Here is a 20,446-nt window from a genome sequence, read left to right on the forward strand (position 1 = left end):
CTCCCGATTAGTTACTGAATTGCATTGCAATATTCTGAAATTGTTTTGTAATACAATTTAAGTTGTTCCAAAGTAAAAAGGTTTGAACAGATCATACAGAAAGTAGCTGTTTTAATCCAATTATTCATCTGCTTCCAGTTTTATTGCTAAAAGGAGGCAAATAATCCAATTTACTCTATTTAATTTAAATTTTGATGCCCCTCCTTTATTGCCTTAGCAGCACTGGATGCCAGGAACCCAGCATTACTCCTGATGCCCAGCATCACCAAGGTGTTAATGATGGGAACTATGTCAAGATGACTTATTTCTATTAACCAATCATTTGCACGCACCCATCCAAATACGGGTGGACATTTTCAACATCGGCCGTTACTGCCCGGAAAATCACGGAAGTGGTTGCAGATTCTTCGCAGCAACTCCCCAAGTTTCCTGCTACCTTCCATCCTCCAAAATAGGTAGTGAAAAGCAGAAGATCTGAGCTTAAGTATTTCCCACACACAAAAATGCAAGGAAGTTAAGTTGACAAGATCCAGTCTTGCACCCAACTAATGCCCAGTTACGAGCAACGTTGGGAGAAACAGAGTTGCGATCAGTTTATATTACTTTTTAATCTATTACCTTAGAAATGATGTTGATACGGAGAGGAGAAAATAAAATTAATGGACACATTCTTAAAAGAGAAGTTGCCTATGCAGTATAATGTCATGTAACTGCTTACTAAAAGAGAGACTGTATCAGAGCATATTGAACCAAGGCTTATATTACAGATTGGGAAATGTGCATTTAGGTTGCAAAGAATATATTATAGTTGAATCTTAAATGAAGAAGTTTATTCAGCTAACCTCATCCAGTTAAAATGTCATTTACATTCAAACAGCAACAACAAAATCAAGACATGACACTATCCTGAACAGGTTCTGAGTTAGGTTTCAGTAGGAGCTGTTGTATTATATGTGGGTTGTAATTAGAGAAAGCAGAAAAAGGTTTGCCATGATCATATGTATTTTGTGTGTGCAGTTACAAAGGCAGCAACAGCTCTCTAGTATATTGTCCAATTTGGTTATTCTTCATATATGAGCTCAGACAGTTAGTACAGCAGGTTAGTTCATTATGGAGAGGATCATGGCCTATCCCATCCTCCGATCAACAGCCATGATGGAAAACTTAACGTGGATTCAGACAGACAGGCTTTTAAGCTTGAATAAAGTTCCATGCTGCCTTATTGAAACACTGCTTCTGATTGTTTGTCCTCCTTTCTTCTATGCTTCAGATTGCTTCTTAATTAGTCACAAGTGAAGATTTATTTTCCAGGGCCTGCTCCTCTCAGCTTCCCTCCTTCAATAAACAAATAAGATTTTTTTCATTTTTCTAAAACAGGCTGGATGATTGACGAGGACAGTCGCCCAACGTTCAAAGAGCTTGGTGCAGAATTTTCTCGGATGGCTCGTGATCCAGCTAGGTACTTAGTTATTGAGGTATGTTCCCGTTAAGTCTCTTGAAAATGTTGAAAAAGATTTCAGAACATTCAGCTAACTCAAATGTTGTATTTGAGGAGCTCTAAAAATGGAATTATTTCATAGAATTATATAGAACGTACAGCACAGAAACAGGCCATTTGGCTGAACCAGTACATGCTGACATTTCCACTAGAGGCTCCTCCCATGCTTCCTCATCTATCAGCATAAACCTCCATTCCCTTCTCCCTCATGTGCTTATCTAGCCTCCCCTTAAATGCATCTATACTATTTGCCTCAACCACTCCTTGTGGTAGTGAGTTCCACATTCGAACCACCCTCTGGATAAAGAAGTTTCTTCTGAATTTACTGATGGCTTCTAGTTTTGTTCTTTCCCATAAGTAGAAACATTCTCTCTTGCTGCTCTATCAAAACCTTTCATAATTTTAAAGACCTCTATTAAGTCACCCCACAGCCTTCTCTTTTCAAGAGAAAAGAGACCCAGCCTGTTCATCCTTTCTGTTATCTCGTTAGATTCTAATCAATCAGTATTCTAAATCATATAATTATATTTGGGTTAAAGGTACTAGATCCTGGCTCCCACCATGGCTGAGCAGGTTTACCCAGTGAGCTGAACAATAAAAGGGCCCAAGTTTGATCTCTGCTCTCTTATTTGATCTCAGCTAAAGTGATATTAGGGGACCTCAGCACTCCTGAGTTAAGGAGAGGTTAATCAACTGGGGTTCCTACTTGTCATCCCTACCCGGAGACCTTGCTGGGAGTTCGTCTCTTACGGCAGTCATGGGCAAACTCTTAGAATCCATAATTCAAGATCAAAATAGTGAACATTTAGAGATGCATGAGATAAACAAGTACAGCCAACATGGATTTGTCAAAGGCAAGTTCTGTTTAACAAAATTAATGGAGTTCTTTGAAGAAGTGACTGATATAGATAAATGTAATGTAGTTTATGCAGTGTATATGGATTTTCAGAAGATAGTCGATAAGGTGTATAACAACAACTTGGATTTATATAGCATCTTTAACGCAGAATGTCCCAAGGCGCTTCAGGGAGTGTCATCAAACAACGTTCGACATCAAGCCACATAGAGAGATAGTAGGACAGATGACTCAAAGCTTGATCAAAGAGACAGGTTTTAAGGAGAGTCTTAAAGGAAGTGAAGAAGTTTATGAAGGGAATACCAGAGCAAAGGACCTAGGCAGCTGAAGGTGTGGCCACCAATGGTGGGGCGAATAGGGAATGCACAAGGGGCTAGAATGAGAAAAAGTGCAAGTTTTAGAAGTGGTTATAGGGCTGGAGGAGATTGCAGCTCCCTAGTACAGTGTTAATTTATGTAGATTTGCCACTGACTTCTTTCATTTAACTACATTAGAATTGAGGCAATGACGAACATCAATATTAAAATGTCACTTTGCATTATATACACACAATCAAGGTTCTAAATAAATTTTAATCTCTTACAGACACAGTGATGCACAGACAGTGACTAGAGGCCACTTACTAGATAAGCCATTTTGAGTCTTTATAAGAACATTACATTCCACAAGTGCTATAGATTGCTTTGGTTCCTTCAATATTCTGATTCTGGCAACTAAGACACTGTTTTTGCAGCTTTTCCTTTTTTCATTCTAATTTCCTAATCTACCTTTGTGTAGGTTGAAGAGAATTAGTTAGTACTGGATTGCCTCCTGTTGCTTATAGTCTGGTGATTTAACAACGTCTTTGGCCATTTGACCTTGTGTCTCTTTTATCGATAACCCACCAGCTGTTTCTTGAACCTTTTTGTATCTTTCATCAGGGTGATGACCGGGCCAACAACACACACATTGGTGAACAGAGGATTCTGCATGAGTATGAAGAAGACCTAATGGATTATGATGACGTCGATGAGGATTTGATGGCAACCATGTTGGATAACCCAACATCTGCCAGTTTAAGATTGAGGATTGAATCCAGCAGGGTATGAAACAAGCTAATAAAAACTAAGGATTTGGTGGCGAGAGCAAATTATTTTGGGCAATTGGTTCTCTTCTTTTACCAGCCCTAAATATTGATGTCGCAAGGCAGCTTAAACGGTTGAGCGTTTTGCTGTGGTTTGAATCTCTGCCTGTCACTCAGACTATCTCATTTGGGAGGGTTTTTCTTGGTTCATAGTCAAGCCAGAAGGAACCAAATGCACTTCCTGCCGGTTGACAATAATGCCAAGGAAGTGCGGCAAGGGAACGAAAGAGTTGAGAAGACCCTCTACCAGGAGGGAGAAGTCATTCTACGCTGGTATTTTCATTTTGATTCCGGGAAACTGGCTTCTGTCAGCCAGCTCCTGACATTAACACCGATAAAACCAGCAGCAGAATCAAAGACTCAACGAAAGTATGACTGCTACCGGGATAGAGGGGCCAGATTTTGTAGCATAAACACAGGGACCCAGCTCCTGAACACTTGTCTCCCAGAATCAGAACTAAATGAGCAGCAATGTAAAGCCAGCTAAAGCAAATTTGAGGATTAGTCACCCTGTGTTGGTCTTATGCATCAACTAGTTACAAAATATAAAGCAGGGAAACCTGATCCCTCCTTGTCACATTTAGATGTGAAGATAAGAAAGAAACATTGGGTTCCCGGATGGTTCCGTGGGCAACTGAACTACCTGGTATAGACCAGGAAGATCCCAGATTTGACACCTCAGTTAGATCATCTCAGCTGGGGTAGCAGTAGTGGCTCAGCACCTCAAGAGAGGAAAAAATCAGGCAGGGTTTCTGCTCCTGGTCATTATCTGACGATCCTCCTGCTGATAAGTGTGTGTGAATATTGAATGACATTAAGTTCAACTGTGCTGGATTCCCCTTCCTCTATGGTCAAATAGCCTGCTAACACTGTAGGCTGGAATGTGAAGAACTGGCCATTTGAGTGAGGATTGCCCAACACCAGTGGATCTGTACCATAGCAAGAGTTGGTGCCTTCAGTATTGAAGGGGCAGGGGAAGAGACACCAGTCTACTTACAAATGATTAGTCAGCTATTCCAAAACTGAACTGGCTATGACCCTAGCCCTAAAATTATACCTTGGATAAGTTTTGTGCAAATCCTTAACAAGTTGATTTAAAATATCTTTCCTTGCACTTTTTCCTCTGCTAAATAACAGAGAGAAATTTCTCTCTAACGTGTTAAAAAATGTATGCTAATACCCCAAGACCTGAGTGTTGGTTCATGGCTGACTGTGCAGCTCTTGTTAACAAATGTTACTTCAAATTTGTTTTCTGACTCTTTTTGCAGAGCAACAGTTTGCCAGCAGGGTACATGCCAATGAATGGGATTGGTCCAGATGGCTCTCGACAGGTAGGCACAGGAAGAGGTTTGTTTGGAGTCTCGGATGAACAGTGCCAAAAGTATCATTTGTTGATAGTACAAGAAAACCATCAAAAACAACAGCTCTGAAAAATAATTAAGATCTTCTGGAATATTCTTAATCTTAGTATTTTAATGAACATGTCTGGATGCTCGTTGGACCCCTAATTGTTTGAATATTTAGTATAGATATTCTAATTGTTAACTAACATGATAGTTTTTTTCAGTATCAGTAGCAAGCACTAAACTGTTGTTTAATTCCTTTTGAGTAAATTTTTTTTGTATTTACTGGTGGTCTCACCAAACAGGTGAAAAATATGTAGCACTAGAAAGACTTATTCAGTTGAATCATGGAATGTTCCAGCACAAAATCAGGTCATTACCCCTTGGGACTTGCTCCCCCGTTTGCTTGACTCAACCTGCCTCCTCTTTCCCAAGAGCAGAATCATAAACTCCCATTTTATTGGGTGTACGATGCTATTCTGGAGTACAGGTGATGAAGGGAGTCAGCTGCACCTCTACAGCTTTAGATGCAGAGTAGAGCTCACTGTACACTGTCCCAAGAAGCTTTCCTGAGGGGTCCCAACAGCAACATTAAAAATAAAAAGGGCACATTTGAGGTGGCGCTTTCATTGTAGTTTCATGCAACAAAGACGCATGTCGGGAATTTGGTCATGAAGGACAGTGCTTCTGATTTGTGACCTGAATGATTCTCCACTCATTTTGATCAGAGAATTCTTTGGGCTATGAATTGGACACATTGCCCGATAGGTGCTGCCCTCACATGTACCTCTGCAACAGGAGCACACAAAATGATCCCGAAAACGTGCTTAAAGTGGAACTTTAGCGCCAGAATGAGTACAACCAATAGCAACTACTTGGGTCTAAGTGAGTTCCACCCAGTGAAGGTGTGTGAGCAGAGGAAGAATGTGTACTTTACCAGGATTCAGTGAGATATAACAAAGTGACCTTTTCATTTGTTAGACTGGGATGAAGAATGGCGATCTGGGGTCAAAGCGCTCCCTAAGGATACGGAATGAATCCACAACTCGAACTATCTCTGAGTCCTCAGAAGGTCGAGGTACAGCGTCCTCGCTTGATCTATATGAAGACATATCTTTGAACGGAACGCTCCAGCTCCGTGGCCACCGCTCGAGGGACAGCAGTGCACGTTTCTCCAATGGCACAAACCTGATGATTTCCCCATCTGATGAAGCAGAGGTGGACATTAATGGCTATGTGATGCAAGAACAAAGAAGCTCTACAGCTGGTAAGTATCAAATGTACACTCTTTGAGAACTATGGTTGCATTTTGACCACAAAAGTAAAAGAAAATGCAGTTTTTCAAGAATACTGAGAACATTAAGACTTGTTCTATTAAAAAAGAACTAAATTGCCCTACTGAATATGGTGTAATCTATGTATCAATTTGGATCAGTGGTAGAATTCTCACCTCTGAACTAGAAGTTTGCGGGTTCAAATGTCACTCCAGGACCTGAGCACATAACCTATGCTGACAATCTACCATACGAATTAGGAGCAGAAGTAGGCCATTCAGCCCCTTGACGCTGCTCAGCTATTCAAAAAGATCATGGCTGATCTGTTTCTGACTCAAATTCCACACTCCCATCTACCCCCGTCAATCTTAGATTCTTGTTAGGCAAGGGAATCAATCTACCTCCGCCTTAAAAATATTCAATGACCCCGCCTTCACCTTCTAAGGCAGAGAATTCCAAAGTCGCACAACCCTCAGAGAAAAAATTTCTCCTCATCTCTGTCCTGAAAGGGTGACCCCTAATTTTAAAACAGTGCCCTCTAGTTCTGGACTCCCCCACAAGAGGAAACATCCTTTCCACATCCACCTTGTCAAGACCGTTCAGGATCTTATAAACTTCAATCAAGTCTCCCCTCACTCTTCCAAACTCCAGTGAAAACAAGCCCAGTCTGTCCAACCTTTCCTCATAAGACAATCCGCTCATTCCAGGTATCAATCTAGTAAACCTCCTCTGAACCGCCTCCAACGCGTTTACATCCTTCCTTAATTAAAGAGACCAAAACTGCACATAGTATTCGAGTTGTGGTCTCACCAATACCCTGTATAACTGAAGCATAACATCCTTACTTTTATTTTCAATTCCTCTCATAATAAAGGAGAACATTCCATTCACTGCATACTAACTTTTTGTGACTCATGCACTAGAACACCTAGATCCCTCTGCACCTCGGAATTCTGCCATCGTTCTTCCTGCCAAAGTGAACAACTTCACATTTTCCCACATTATACTCCATCTGCCAGATTTTTGCCCACTCAATCAACCTATCTATATCAGTCTGCAACCTCCTTCTGTCCTCTTCACAACATACTTTCCTACCTATCTTTGTGTCATCTGCAAATTTAGCTACCATGCCATCGTTCCCCTCATCTAAGTCTTTGATATAAATTGTAAAATGTTGAGGCCCCAGCACAGACCCCTGTGGGACTCCACTCGTCACATCCTGCCAATCAGAAAAGGACCCATTATGCAAACTCTCTGTTTTCTGCTAATCTCATGCAGTACCTCAATACTGAGGGAGCGCTGCATTGTCAGATATGCATCTTTAGGATGAGATGTTAAACCAAAGCCTCACTTACTTATTCTGGTGTGCGTTAAGGATCCCATGACACTATCAGAAGAGCAGAGAGTTCACTGAATGGTTTGACCAACATTCCTCCCTCAAGCAACTGGTCATTTATCTAATTTTCTGATTGCGCTGCGCACAATTGGCTGTTGTAGTCGTTGCCTGGATAACAACGGTTTAATTCATGGGTTGTTCAGTCCGTGACCTGTCCTGAGTTATCTGGTCTGCCCTGGGCCAGTGATAGGGGCCTCTAATTGGGGACATAAATTAGCCAGGATTTCTATTCTTCAATGCTACACAGTGACGACTTCTGGAAACCTGTGTGTGGACATCAGATGAGGACAGGATAATGTTTGGCTGCGATGCCTCTCTAGTAGGATAGCCATGGTCTGAACTGAACCCCAGTACGAGCTAGAACCTTACAGCAGTGAAGTGAAAAAAATAAAAATCTCACAGCATCTATCATTCTTCTAATGATTCACAAGTATTTCTGTTGTGTTTGCAGAGACTCTGAAGCCTGCCAATGAAGTGGAACCCTTGAATAATAAAGTCAACTATGTGAACAATACCCAGTCACCCGAGAGTCAGAAAGAATCTGATTCGAAACCAAGTGATCACCAGGAATATGAGTACATGAACAAACGGGCCTACCTCAACGGCTGTGTGAGTGTTGTGCAGAACCCTGAATACCTGGATGACAGTACTGTGTTTGTTACTGAGCGTGACATTCATGCCTTTGATAATCCAGACTACTGGCATAGCAGTCTCCCAGCAAAATCGGAAATAAAGAGGACATAGAGGACCAGCTTCAGGATCCTATTTAGATAGCTGGCAACCCAACAAGCAAAAAGTTGATATCTGAACTTTGGAATATCTGGGGTGGGAGGGGAGGGGGAAGAGAATGGGAGATCCTGGATCTCTGAATCAGAAGAGTTTACACTCTAACTAGAGAGATCAACTGCTTTACTGATGTCCCTTGTGTGAAATGCCATCCAGTTTGCATCAGTACATGATGCAAAGTGATGCTGACCCATTCACCCACCCAAAATGCCCATTTTCTCTCTCTTTCATATTCACCAGTGAATGTCCAGGAATAATATTGCTGTGTGGTAGTCACTGGATGTGAACGTTGTGAGTAAACCAGATATCTGCCAAACACACGAATGAACAATCTTCTTGCACCTTGTTGCGTGCTTTTCGTGGATCAGTTAGTGAATGGAGCACCCCATCTCCTACCATTGATGTTCAATGCTAAGGAGGGAGGGGATGCTTTCATGCCTTGCCCATTCAGTAGAAATTCTTCTATACTTTGACTCATACAAAACTCAGAGGCCAACCCAAGTGTCTCCAGTGGAAGTGTCTCCTCGTCCTTGATATTAGCCTGGTCGTGGTGCTGTTGCTTGCAGCACGTACTGTTTAAGTAACTGATCAGTAGGAGACTTTTGCAAGGAGGCAAGACATAAATTCCAAAGGTATATTGTTCCTTATCCAACTGAAGAACCACCACTGGTCACTGTGTTAATATATGATGGCATTATTGTAGTATAAAAGGGATCACTGATTTAGACCGTGTATTCAAGTGGGTGGAATGAAGTATAATTTTCTCTCCCTTCACAAGATTAGCTCTCGTGGGATACATGAGATTGTGAGGCTCAAATTGAAAAGGCATTGACTGGCCTGTTCAATTGCCTCAGTGCTGAGCTACAACAGTTTGGTATTCTTGTTCAAGGCAGCTAAAGGATTGTGATCAGAGGTTAATGCCTAGAAATTGGGCACCAATGTTTTTTCTGTAATTATCTTTGCAATTGTTTATGTTTTAAAGTGCTCAGATCGGAAGTGTATTTTTTTCATAATTTTTGGTTATCACTCATCCAAGGAGAGGCCATATATGGAATTGGGGAAGGAGAAAAGATCAGGGGCAATTCTGTAACTTGGAGGGGGAATATAATACATGTTAAAAATTATTTTGGTGGGGTGGGTGGGTGGAAAGAGAGCTGTCCCCCTCATCCCCACCTTCCACTAGTGGCTGTGCTCAAACTATCAGTCAGGAAGGGCTGTTTGTATTCCTACTGGAGCAGCCTGGGCCTTTCTGTTAGCTGTGCATGTTGTGACACTAGAAGGTGGAAGCGTGTTGCGTTTTCAAGGAAGTTTCAGTTTAAAATTTTTTTTAAAGATTCCAAAATCAAAGATACTAATAGGATTACATAGGATATATGACACAGAAACAGGCTGTTCGGCCCAACCAGTCCATGCCAGCATTTATGCTCCACTCAGGCCTCCTCCCATCTTTCCTCATCTAAATCTATCATCGTAACCCTCTATTCCCTTCTCCCTCATATGCTTGCCTAGCTTCCTCTTAAATTTATCTAGAATATTTGCTTCAACCACTCCCTGGAGCAGTGAGTTCCACATTCTCACCATTCTTTGGGTAAAAACATTTCTTCTGAATTCGCTATTGGGAAATTCACTAAAAGTGAATGGAGATGTGGGCCTATAGAATACAACGGAACAAACGGGTCCCTTTGCCAGATTTGGTAAGAATTTTGGTGGTTTCACTATTGAACCAAAAATTAGCCTGAATGATTACAAAATAAAAGCCTAGCATGAAGATTCACTTAGATAGCACTCCATGGCATATCATTGAGTGGATAGAAGTCTAAATCTGGATCTTCAATAGCTGATTTTGATCTCCAAAGGTTTTAATAGGTTTGGGCATGTGCAAACTTTTAATGGATGCGATTTCTATAGTTCCTGTGGAATTCCACATTTGTTTAATAATAAGCAGTAAGAAATCTGATTTGCTCCTCAAATTTATCTTCTATTTGAGCATTGTGTTTCTGAGCAACTCATTAATGAAAGGCACCATAATATATTGTGGAGTGGCTTCACTTACTTTTCCACCCCCCCCCCCCCCCACCCCGCCCCAAATAAAACATCCTCTACTATTGTATCTGATATCATGAGGGACTATAGTGAGAGAAATTTTACATTTTTATATGTAAATGCAGAGCCGGGATACTTGAAGATAATGATGTGTGATCAGTGGTTTGAGTAAATAACCCTGATGGGCACAAAAGCTGACAAGGCATTGATCTGAGGACTGTTGTGGATATTTGTAGATTTTCATGAATTACGTTTTATAGTGTGTGTTCTTTTCTTGCCTTTCACAAATGAAGCAGCAGTGACAAGTATACGAGCCAATTAATGTCAGACTCCTTTGGGTGTTACTTGACAGGGAAAGACTACTCCCAAAATTCACTGGTCTGGTTGGATCAAGTGCAATTTTTAAATTTAGTACCTATCTATGGGTCTTTAACAATCAGGTTTTATATATATTTTCTCTCTCATTAAGGCTGTGGGTTACAGTCCCCTCCATTAGCACACAAATGACCATCCTGCATATGTAGGAAAAGGTGGTGATTATTGTTGGACTATTCTACAATCACGCTCTCACCTAATCCTATCCTCACCTGGTGTGTCTCAGTTGTACATGTACCAGCAAGGCGGTGGCAGGGAGGGGTCACTGGATGGCAATAAGAAACTTGGCGTGTTTCCTTATCCACTCACAAGCCCAGGGCTGCTGGTGTCCTTGCTGAGATCAGCGAATTCAGCACAGTCCAGGAATCAAGTTTGTCTCTTGCGGTCTGACTTAGTGCTTTTAGTTGCCTTTATCCACCGAAAAGCTGAGGGAGCCAAATTATTTTGTGTTAACCTTTTCTCCTCCTGTTTTCCCCTGAAGGTGCTGACTGTTACTTAGGGGACAGTTATACCAGGAGCACTCAGCACCTCATTCAAGTGACCCTCCTTCAGGTGAGTATAGACAATGGGCTGGATTTTACGACAGGCGGATGGGAGCTGGCCACTGATGTAAAAGTCGGTGGCGAACCCGCATCTGCCCAGCCCGGGGACCTGACCCGCATTTTACGGGTTCCCGGGCTTTAAGTGTTCAGAGGTGGGACTACCACCCGCTTGAGGGAGGAAGTCCCGCCTCAATGAGCTGCCGGCCAATCATTGGGCCGGAGCTGGGACCGAGGTAAGTTTGATTTGCTTCGCCAGGCAGATTGGTTGCGGACTGGCGAGGCAAGGGTGGTCATTTGGGGGGAAGGGGGGGGCGTCTCGGGTCCTGGGAGCAGCCCTCAATTGGGCGCCCGATTGTCAGGCCTCCCCCTACCCCGGATATGCTGGAAGGCTGCCAGGTATCTCTGGGTGGCTGCTTGCCACGGGTAAAATACCCATGGAGGTGGGCGAAGGCCCTTAAGTGGTCGTTAAGTGGCCACTTAAGGGCCTCAATTGGCCTGGGGTGGGCAGCCCATTTCACCACCATCCCCCCCGTGGCCCATGTAAAGTGGGGCAGAGGCAGGAGCGAGCCGGGAAGGCCTCCCGCTCCATTTTATGCCCCCCCCCCCCATCATCCAGCTCACTGGGGTGGCGTAAAATTCCAGCCCATGAGTCAGTGCAAAAGGAAATCAGCCAGACTTCCCATTCCTAATCACTATCCAGTGCCTCCTACTGGAAAGTGTGTGTGTGTAGCCGTCTTGGGTGGACACTATTGGGCTCAGCTTTGGTTATCTACCCACCACCCCTGACCCCCCCCCCCCACCCCCCCCCCCACCTGGTTGAATAGCACAATCATACTGCCTGGACTCTCACAAGAAGTAGTACTGAAGGGAAGCTGGGCCTATACTCCAAGATTGGTTAGTGCCTTCAGGAAAGGAGGAGAGAACATTGCAGATGGGCAATTTTTTTTTAAAGAATGCTATTACCCTGTTGCTCACAGTTTTGTAACATGTTCAAAAGGGATGTTTCATGTCAAATTAACCATGTGATTACTTAAAACCCATTGTGCCTTGAAGTACACAAACGTTCTAATACCTGCAGGACTGACTTATTTTCATTTTCTAAGACTACAATGCTTAATATATTAAGTGGATTGTAATGAAGAACAGCAGTCAAATAAACTTTTTAATTAATATTCTATTTTTTAAATATCTACCAGGATTGACGTGATTTTTTTTCAGAGTATGAGTTTGTGAGCGATGAGTTGCTGAGTATTAAATACAAAAAATGATTGTAGTGTAACATGGGGAAGACAGATAGATTACCTGTTCCTTGTGTACATCCATAAGGAGTTTCTTAATTTCTGTTGTGTACTTAATGTTTTTATACAATCTTAAGGGACTGGTTGGAAACTCTGGAGTGTTCAGCCCCTTCTGTGAAATTAAAATAAATATTTGTTTAAAAAAGTCTGCAGTAGTTTTCTGAGATGACAGCTCTGAAACACCACTTTGATCAAACACGTGTGTTTTTCCAAGTATTGTATTTATTCTTGCAAATCTCGCTTGATTCTGTGGAGCAGGAGTGAATTGAACAGGTGCAAGTTGCACCAGAAACATAATCACAGCACAGGTTAGGCAGGACAGTCTGACATTGCACTTTTCTTTTTCTACTCTATGCTAGGATTCCCCTTTTTCAACAATACAGAGCTTAAAGGGTTAAATTATGAGGACAGGTTGCATTAACTTGGCACATGCAGTGGTTAGCACCGCAACCTCACAGCTCCAGGGACCTGGGTTCGATTCTGGGTATTGCCTGTGCGGAGTTTGCAAGTTCTTCCTGTGACCGCGTGGGTTTTCGCCAGGTGCTCCGGTTTCCTCCCACAGCCAAAGACTTGCGGGTTGATAGGTAAATTGGCCATTGTAAATTGCCCGTAGTGTAGGTAGGTGGTAGGGAATATGGGATTACTGTCGGGTTAGTATAAATGGGTGGTTGTTGGGCGGCACAGACTCGGTGGGCCGAAGGGCCTGTTTCAGTGCTGTATCTCTAAATAAAAAAAATAAAAATAAAGTGCTGGAAAGACTCAGGAGGCTCGGCAGCCTCTGAGGTGAGAGAAGCAGAGTTAACATTTTAGGGCAATGACCTTTCGTCAGAACTGGAAAATGTAGAGATGTAACCAGTTTTAAGCACATACAGAGGCAGGAAATGGAGGAGGGGAGGAAAGGACAAAAAGGTCTGTGTTAGGGCAGAAGGCAGGAAAGATTAAAATGAACAGCAGAATCATTATCAGCACCTACTGTCCAAAAAAAATAGCAGTGGTTATTATCTGAAATTGTTAAACTTGATGTCGAGTCCAGAAGGTTGTACTGCCTGATCAGACGGCGTAAATTGGGCTTCTATCCTAAAGGCCTGCTACACGACCTGAACCCAATGGGACCCAACGACATGTCGGGTTCGGGTCAGGTCGCTCCTCCGTGTCTGGCTTTCGGGCTCGGGTCAGGTCGGGCATGCACAGGAAGCCTTGCATTTTGCTCTGCTGGAGTGGAGAGTGTAAAAGTTGAAAAACTTACCTGAGCTGGAGTCCGGGACGTCAAGGAGGGAAACTCTGAGTCTGTGCAGTAAGCATCTCAATGATGTCATCACGCTCATGCTGCAGCTTCCTTAATCCAAAAGTGGTACAGTGAGTGAGTGCACTATGGAATCAAGGTAGGTAACCATTCCGGTGGTCTGGTCGGGTCGGGCGCGGGAAAAAGTGGAGGGACTCGGGCTTGGGTCCGATGTGGTTCTGTTGGGTTCGAGTTGGGTTTTTATTTCCTGACCTGAGCAGGCCTTTATTCTATTCCCTTGAGTTACAAAGGTTGAAGGATGATCTAATCGAGGTGTTTATAATGAAAAAGGGATTCGACAGGGTAGATGCAGAGAAACTATTTCTGCTGGTGGGGGAATCCAGAACAAATGGGCACAATGTTAAAATTAGAACCAGACAATTCAGGAGGGAATTCACAAAATTATTCTTCACACAAAGGGTAGTGGAAAGTTGGAAAACACTCCTCCCCCTCCATAAAGGCCGTGGATGCTGGGGAACAATTGAAATTTTCAAGATTGAGAGTGCAGAATTTATTTTTGTTAAGGGTATCCAAGGATATGGATCAAAATGGGTAAATGGAGTTGAGGTATCGATTAACCATGATCAGAACCAGCTCGAGGGGCAGAACAGCCTACTACTCTTCCTACAACTGTGCAGTAGCCATCCAATTTCCTGGCCCCTGCTTGTTTGAATCAGGTTAGCTGTAGCAATACCACTGATCAGAAAAATTCACCTACCTGGGTACGTGATGCAGCTGTTTACATTCGAGTTTGCAATGATGTCGTCAACAGCGCAGATTTATGGGAAATGTAAATCTGCAATGCATACTGTGAAATCCCAAGTACAGATTATGCTAGATTTACAGTTCTGTGAAATTCTGCTTGAATTACTGGTGTTTCTCATTCAGAGTGCACAATACAAAGTAAACATCTATATTAATAATGCAGTTTTTCTCTGCAATTTTCTGATTGGTCGGTGGTTTAATTTGGTGGGCGATGCCCGGCGCATGCCCTGCAGTTACGGGCCCCACGCACTCAATGCTCCAGCTTCGCTTACTGGGCTGTTGACGACGAAGGGGGGAGGGGGCATGCCATGGGGGGATGGGGGGAAGAGGAGGAACGGCATGGAGAGTGGACAGCACGGGGGGGGGGGGGGGGAATGAGGGACAGCATGGGAAGATAAGCCCAAACAATCAAATTTCACTCACCACTTTCTGAAACCTTTTTTGTCCACCATTTCTCTTGCCTTCCACCTGACAAGTATTGACTACAAATAAGGTTTGTAACATGATATCATTTTGCCTAACTTTAACTTCCTATAATCTCTTCTGAATCTTGACAAACTTGACATCCCTCTCCAACAAAACAGGTTTGCTCACACCATGAGCAACACCACAAAAGATATAAAGCCCTTTTGAGTTCATGTACAGAGATCATTAAAATGAAATGAACAGGTACAGAAAATAATCAAAAAGGCTAATGGAATGCCGGCCTTTATATCTCGAGGACTAGAATACAAGGGGGTAGAAGTCATGCTTCAGCTATACAGAGCACTGTGAGCAGGTCTGGGCACCACACCTTAGGAAGGATATATTGGCCTTGGACGGAGTGCAGCATAGATTTACCAGAATAATACCTGGACTGCAAGGGTTAAATTACAAGGAGAGATTACACAAACTAGGGTTGTATTCCCTGGAATTTAAAAATTAGAAGGATGTGAAGGCATTAGAGAGGGTGCAGAAAAGATTTACAAGAATGGTTCCAGGGATGGGAGACTTCTGTTATGAGGATAGAGTGGAGAAGCTGGGGCTGTTATCTTTAGAAAAGAGAAGGTTGAGAGAAGATTTAATAGAAGTGTTCAAAATCATGAGGGGTCTGGACAGTGTAGATAGGAAGAAACTATTCCCATTGACAGAAGGGTCGAGAATCAGAGGACTCCGATTTAAGGTGATAAGCAAAAGAAGCAACAGCATAAGGAAAAATGTTTTTATGCAGGGAGTCGTCAGGATCTGGAATAGATTGCCTTAGAGTGCAATGGAGGCAGATTCAATGGTGGCTTTCAAAAGGGGGAACATTATCTGATAGTTATCTGAACAGAAAAAATTTTCAGGGCTACAGGGAAAAGGCAGGGGAGTGGAACTAGCTGACTAGCTTTTACAGAGAGCGGGCATGGACATGATGGGCCAAATAGCCTCCTTCTGTGCTGTAACCACTCTATGATTTGATTGAAGTTTTCAAGATATTAATGAGAACTGATAGGGTTTTTAAAAATTCGTTTATGGGGATGTGGGCATCGCTGGCCAGGCCAGCATTTATTGCCTATCCCTAATTGCCCATGAGGAGGTGGTGGTGAGCTTCCTTCTTGAACTGCTGCAGTCCATGTAGGGTAGGTATATCAACAGTGCTGTTAGGAAGGGATCACGGGTTTGGAAGGTGCTGTCTGCGGAGCCTTGGTGTGCTGCTGCAGTGCATCTTGTAGATGGTACACACTGCTGCCACTGTGTGCCGGTGGTGGAGGGAGTGAATGTTTGTAGATGGGGTGCCAATCAAGTGGGCTGCTTTGTCCTGGATGGTGTCGAGCCTCTTGAGTGTTGTTGGAGCTGCACCCATCCAGGCAAGTGGAGAGTATTCCATCACACTCCTGACTTGTGCCTTGTAGATGATGGACAGGCTTTGGGGAGTCAGGAGGTGAGTTACTCACCGCAGGATTCCTAGCCTCTGACCTGCTCTTGTAGCCACAGTATTTATATGGCTACTCCAGTTCATTTTCTGGTCAATGGTAGCCCCTAGGATGTTGAAAGTGGGGGATTCAGCGATGGTAATGCCATTGCATGTCAAGAGGAGATGGTTAGATTCCCTCTTGTTGGAGATGGTCATTGCCTTGCACTTGTGTGGCACGAATGTTACTTGCCACTTATCAGTCCAAGCCTGGATATTGTCCAGGTCTTGCTGCATTTCTACACTGACTGCTTCAGTATCTGAGGAGTCACGAATGGTGCTGAACATTGTGCAATCATCAGCGAACATCCCCACTTCTGACCTTATGACTGAAGGAAGGTCATTGATGAAACAGCTGAAGATGGTTGGGCCTAGGACACTACTCTGAGGAACTCCTGCAGTGACGTCCTGCAGCCATATGGGTAGAACTTAGAAATAAGAAAGGGGCGTTCACTTTGATGGGATTATACGTTAGGCCCCCCAATAGTCAGAGGGAATTGGAGGAGCATATATGTAGGGAAATCACAGATAGGTGTAGGAATTATAGGGTTGTAATAGTAGGTGATTTTAACTTCCCTAATATTGACTGGGACTGCCTTAGTGCCAAGGGATCAGATGGGGAAGAATTTGTTAAGTGTGTCCAGGATAGTTTTCTGATGCAGTATGTGGATGGCCCTACTAGAGAAGGGGCTACACTTGACCTCCTCTTAGGAAATGAGGCTGGACAGGTGGTTGATGTGTCAGTGGGAGAGCACTTTGGGACCAGTGACCATAACTCTATTAGCTTCAAGATAGTTATGGAAAAGGATAGGACTGGTCCTCCAGTTGAAGTCCTAAATTGGGGGAAGGCTAATTTCGTTGACATCAGACAGGAACTCTCAAAAGTTGAATGGGAGAGGCTGTTTACAGGTAAAGGGACGTCTGGCAAGTGGGAGGCTTTTAAAAGTGAGATAGGAAGAGTTCAGGGCCAGCATGTTCCTGTTAGATTGAAGGGCAAGGCTGGCAAGTTTAGGGAACCTTGGTTGACGAGGGATATTGAGGGTCTGGTCAGGACAAAGAAGGAGGCATATGTCAGGTATAGGCAGCTGGGATCAAGCGAGTCCCTCGAGGAGTATAAGGGATGTAGGAGTACACTTAAGGAAATTAGGAGGGCGAAAAGAGGCCATGAGATTTCCCTGGCAGATAAGATAAAGGAGAATCCTAAAAGATTCTATAAATATATTAAGAGTAAAAGGGTAGCGAGGGAGAGAGTAGGTCCCCTTAAGGATCAGTATGGTAATCTATGTGTGGAGCCACGGGAAATGGGCGCAGTCTTAAATGAATGCTTCTCGTCTGTATTTACTGTGGAGAAGGTCATGGAAGCCAGTGAGTTCAAGGGAGGGAACAGCGATATCCTGGAGCATATCACCATTACAAAGGAGGAGGTGTTGGAGGTTTTGAAGTGCATTAAGGTGGATAAATCCTCAGGGCCTGACCAGGTGTATCCTAGGATACTATGGGAAGCAAGGGAGGAGATTGCTGGGGCCCTGGCAGAGATTTTTGTATCATCGTTAGCCATGGGTGAGGTACCGGAAGACTGGAGGATAGCTAATGTTGTGCCTTTATTTAGGAAGGGCAGCAAGGATAAGCCAGGAACTACAGGTCGTTGAGCCTTACATCAGTGGTGGGAACATTATTGGAAAGGATTCTAAGAGACAGGATTTATGTGCATTTGGAAAGGCAAGGTCTGATTAGGGATAGTCAGCATGGCTTTGTGCGCGGGAAATCATGTCTCACGAATTTGTTTGAGTTTTTTGAGGAGGTGACCAAGAGGATTGACGAGGGCAGGGTGGTGGACGTTGTCTACGTGGACTTTAGCAAGGCCTTTGACGAGGTCCCACATGGTAGGCTGCTCCACAAGGTTCGAACACATGGGATCCAGGGTGAGCTAGCCAATTGGATACAAAATTGGCTTGGTGATAGGGGGCAGAGGGTGGTAGTGGAGGGTTGTTTTTCAGATTGGAGGCCGGTGACCAGTGGTGTGCCGCAGAGATCGGTGCTGGGCCCTCTGTTGTTTGTCATATATATTAATGACTTGGATGTAAATGTCGGGGGCGTGATTAGTAAGTTTGCAGATGACACCAAAATTGGTGGTATAGTGGACGGTGAAGAAGGTTGTCTAAGGTTACAACAGGATATAGATCAACTGGGAAAGTGGGCAAGGGATTGACAAATGGAATTTAACACAGACAAGTGCGAAGTGATGCATTTTGGGAAGTTAAACCAGGGCAGGACATATACAGTGAATGGCAGGGCCCTGGGGAGTGGTGTTGAGCAGAGAGACCTTGGGGTGCAAGGACATAGTTGTACATGACGTTGGTTAGGCTGCATTTGGAGTACTGTGTGCAGTTCTGGTCGCTGCACTACAGGAAAGATGTGATTAAGCTAGAGAGGGTGCAGAAAAGATTCACAAGGATGTTGCCTAGTTTGGAGGGCTTGAGATATAAAGAGGGATTGGATAGGCTGGGTCTGTTTTCCCTGGAGCGAAGGAGGCTGAGAGGGGACATGATAGAGGTATATAAAATTATGAGAGGCATAGATAGGATAGATAGCCAGAGTCTGTTTCCCATGGTAGGGGTGACTAAAACTAAAGGGCATAGATTTAAGGTGAGAGGGAGGAGGTTTAAAGGGGATCAAAAGGGTAAATTTTTCCACACAAAGAATAGTGGGTATCTGGAATGAGCTGCCTGAGGAGGTGGTGGAGGCAGGAACAGTAGCAACATTTAAGAGGCATCTGGACAGGTACTTGAATGAGCAAGGCATATGGAATTAATGCAGGCAGGTGGGATTAGTATAGATAGGCATTATGGTCGGCATGGACGCGGTAGGCTGAAGGGCCTGTTTCTATGCTGTACGACTCTGACTCAGATGATTGACCTCCAACAACCACAACCATCTTCCAACTAATGGAACAAAAGAGCTAAATGGGGAATTCTATGATGGCCAGTTGGTGAATGGACACTACTCAGATTGCACTTTTTCAAGAACATAATGTTTGCCATTTACAAATTTACAAAAAACATTGAAAAGTTTTTAATTGTAGCAGATCTGGTACTTCCTCCACTACAAACTTGCGGTAGCTGAGTTTATGGAACAGACTGTTCCCGGTTCTGAATCTACGTCAACTCTATAAACAATCCGATAACATTCTTTTAATGTAAACGTCTTATGGTAGTCACAAAGAAGCAAAACTGCGATTTTTGCAGGAGAATGACACATTTTGATGCAATGTAAGTCACTGCATTGAATATTACAACACAGATTTTCAAATTGGGAGTCCCTGAACTCTAGCCTGTGAAGCTGTCAGAATTTTTGTAATTGTTGATTTACCAGCACATTAGTTTCGTCGTTCTATCAAAATGATCTTTGGGTACCTGACACCGACTTTATGGACGTTAGGACAGGAGTTCTGTATTTACAGGTGGTCTCCTACAGAAAAGTTTTAAAAATCACTGTTGCGGAAAATAAAGGGACAGATAACTTTTTCATGACGCAAATACCTATTGAATATGCCACTCTTGCAAAGCAGTGACTTGTAAGGCAATTGTCACTTTGGCTTTATTCAAACTATAATAAATCTTATTAACAACAACAGCTTCCCCTCTAAAAGTTTTAAGACCGAGCTACTTAATGTTCTCCTTTAATGCTCCTCTCTAGTGTCACAGACAGATTTAAATGTAAAAATAACTATCAGCACAAGGCTGTTTATCGTGTTTAAATTGGTCTTACAGTTTGTCGGTTGTCCCACTCTTGCACAGGCCGTTTACTTTTTTGTGGGGCGGGGGGAAGAAGCTCGAACTTCAATCTCACAAAACGTGAGGTAAAAAAAAATCAGTTGACGGACAGCAGGACGGCGCCCCTATCCGCATGCGCGACGTCATGGCGCCTTCTGG

At 43.4% G+C, this 20,446-nt stretch overlaps 1 protein-coding gene and 1 long non-coding RNA gene across 7 annotated transcripts in view; one reads left to right on the forward strand and one right to left on the reverse strand.

The window, feature by feature from the left end:
* Positions 1 to 8,276, forward strand: part of erbb3a (erb-b2 receptor tyrosine kinase 3a) — a 145,399-nt gene extending 137,123 nt beyond the window's left edge. For all 3 annotated transcript variants that reach the window (XM_068024649.1, XM_068024648.1, XM_068024650.1), the window contains exons 24-28: positions 1,378 to 1,475; positions 3,275 to 3,436; positions 4,746 to 4,808; positions 5,802 to 6,087; positions 7,942 to 8,276. In XM_068024649.1, the coding sequence (XP_067880750.1) occupies positions 1,378 to 1,475; positions 3,275 to 3,436; positions 4,746 to 4,808; positions 5,802 to 6,087; positions 7,942 to 8,234 (902 nt within the window). In that variant the 3' untranslated portion in view covers positions 8,235 to 8,276. The remainder of the gene's footprint in view (positions 1 to 1,377; positions 1,476 to 3,274; positions 3,437 to 4,745; positions 4,809 to 5,801; positions 6,088 to 7,941) is intronic.
* On the reverse strand, positions 847 to 20,350 carry LOC137358598 (uncharacterized). Of its 4 annotated transcripts, none has more exons than XR_010971249.1 (4): positions 20,283 to 20,346; positions 13,781 to 13,870; positions 12,539 to 12,646; positions 847 to 1,335 (listed from the first exon to the last, which is right to left on the reverse strand). It is a non-coding gene; the product is annotated as an uncharacterized lncRNA (long non-coding RNA). The 4 variants fall into 4 exon arrangements; XR_010971246.1 differs by having other exon boundaries at positions 847 to 1,494; XR_010971247.1 differs by lacking the exon at positions 13,781 to 13,870 and adding an exon at positions 14,535 to 14,624 and having other exon boundaries at positions 847 to 1,494; positions 20,283 to 20,328.
* Between the last annotated feature and the right edge of the window lie 96 nt (positions 20,351 to 20,446).

This window comes from Heterodontus francisci, chromosome X (genome assembly GCF_036365525.1).
Source record: "Heterodontus francisci isolate sHetFra1 chromosome X, sHetFra1.hap1, whole genome shotgun sequence".
NCBI lineage: Eukaryota > Metazoa > Chordata > Chondrichthyes > Heterodontiformes > Heterodontidae > Heterodontus > Heterodontus francisci.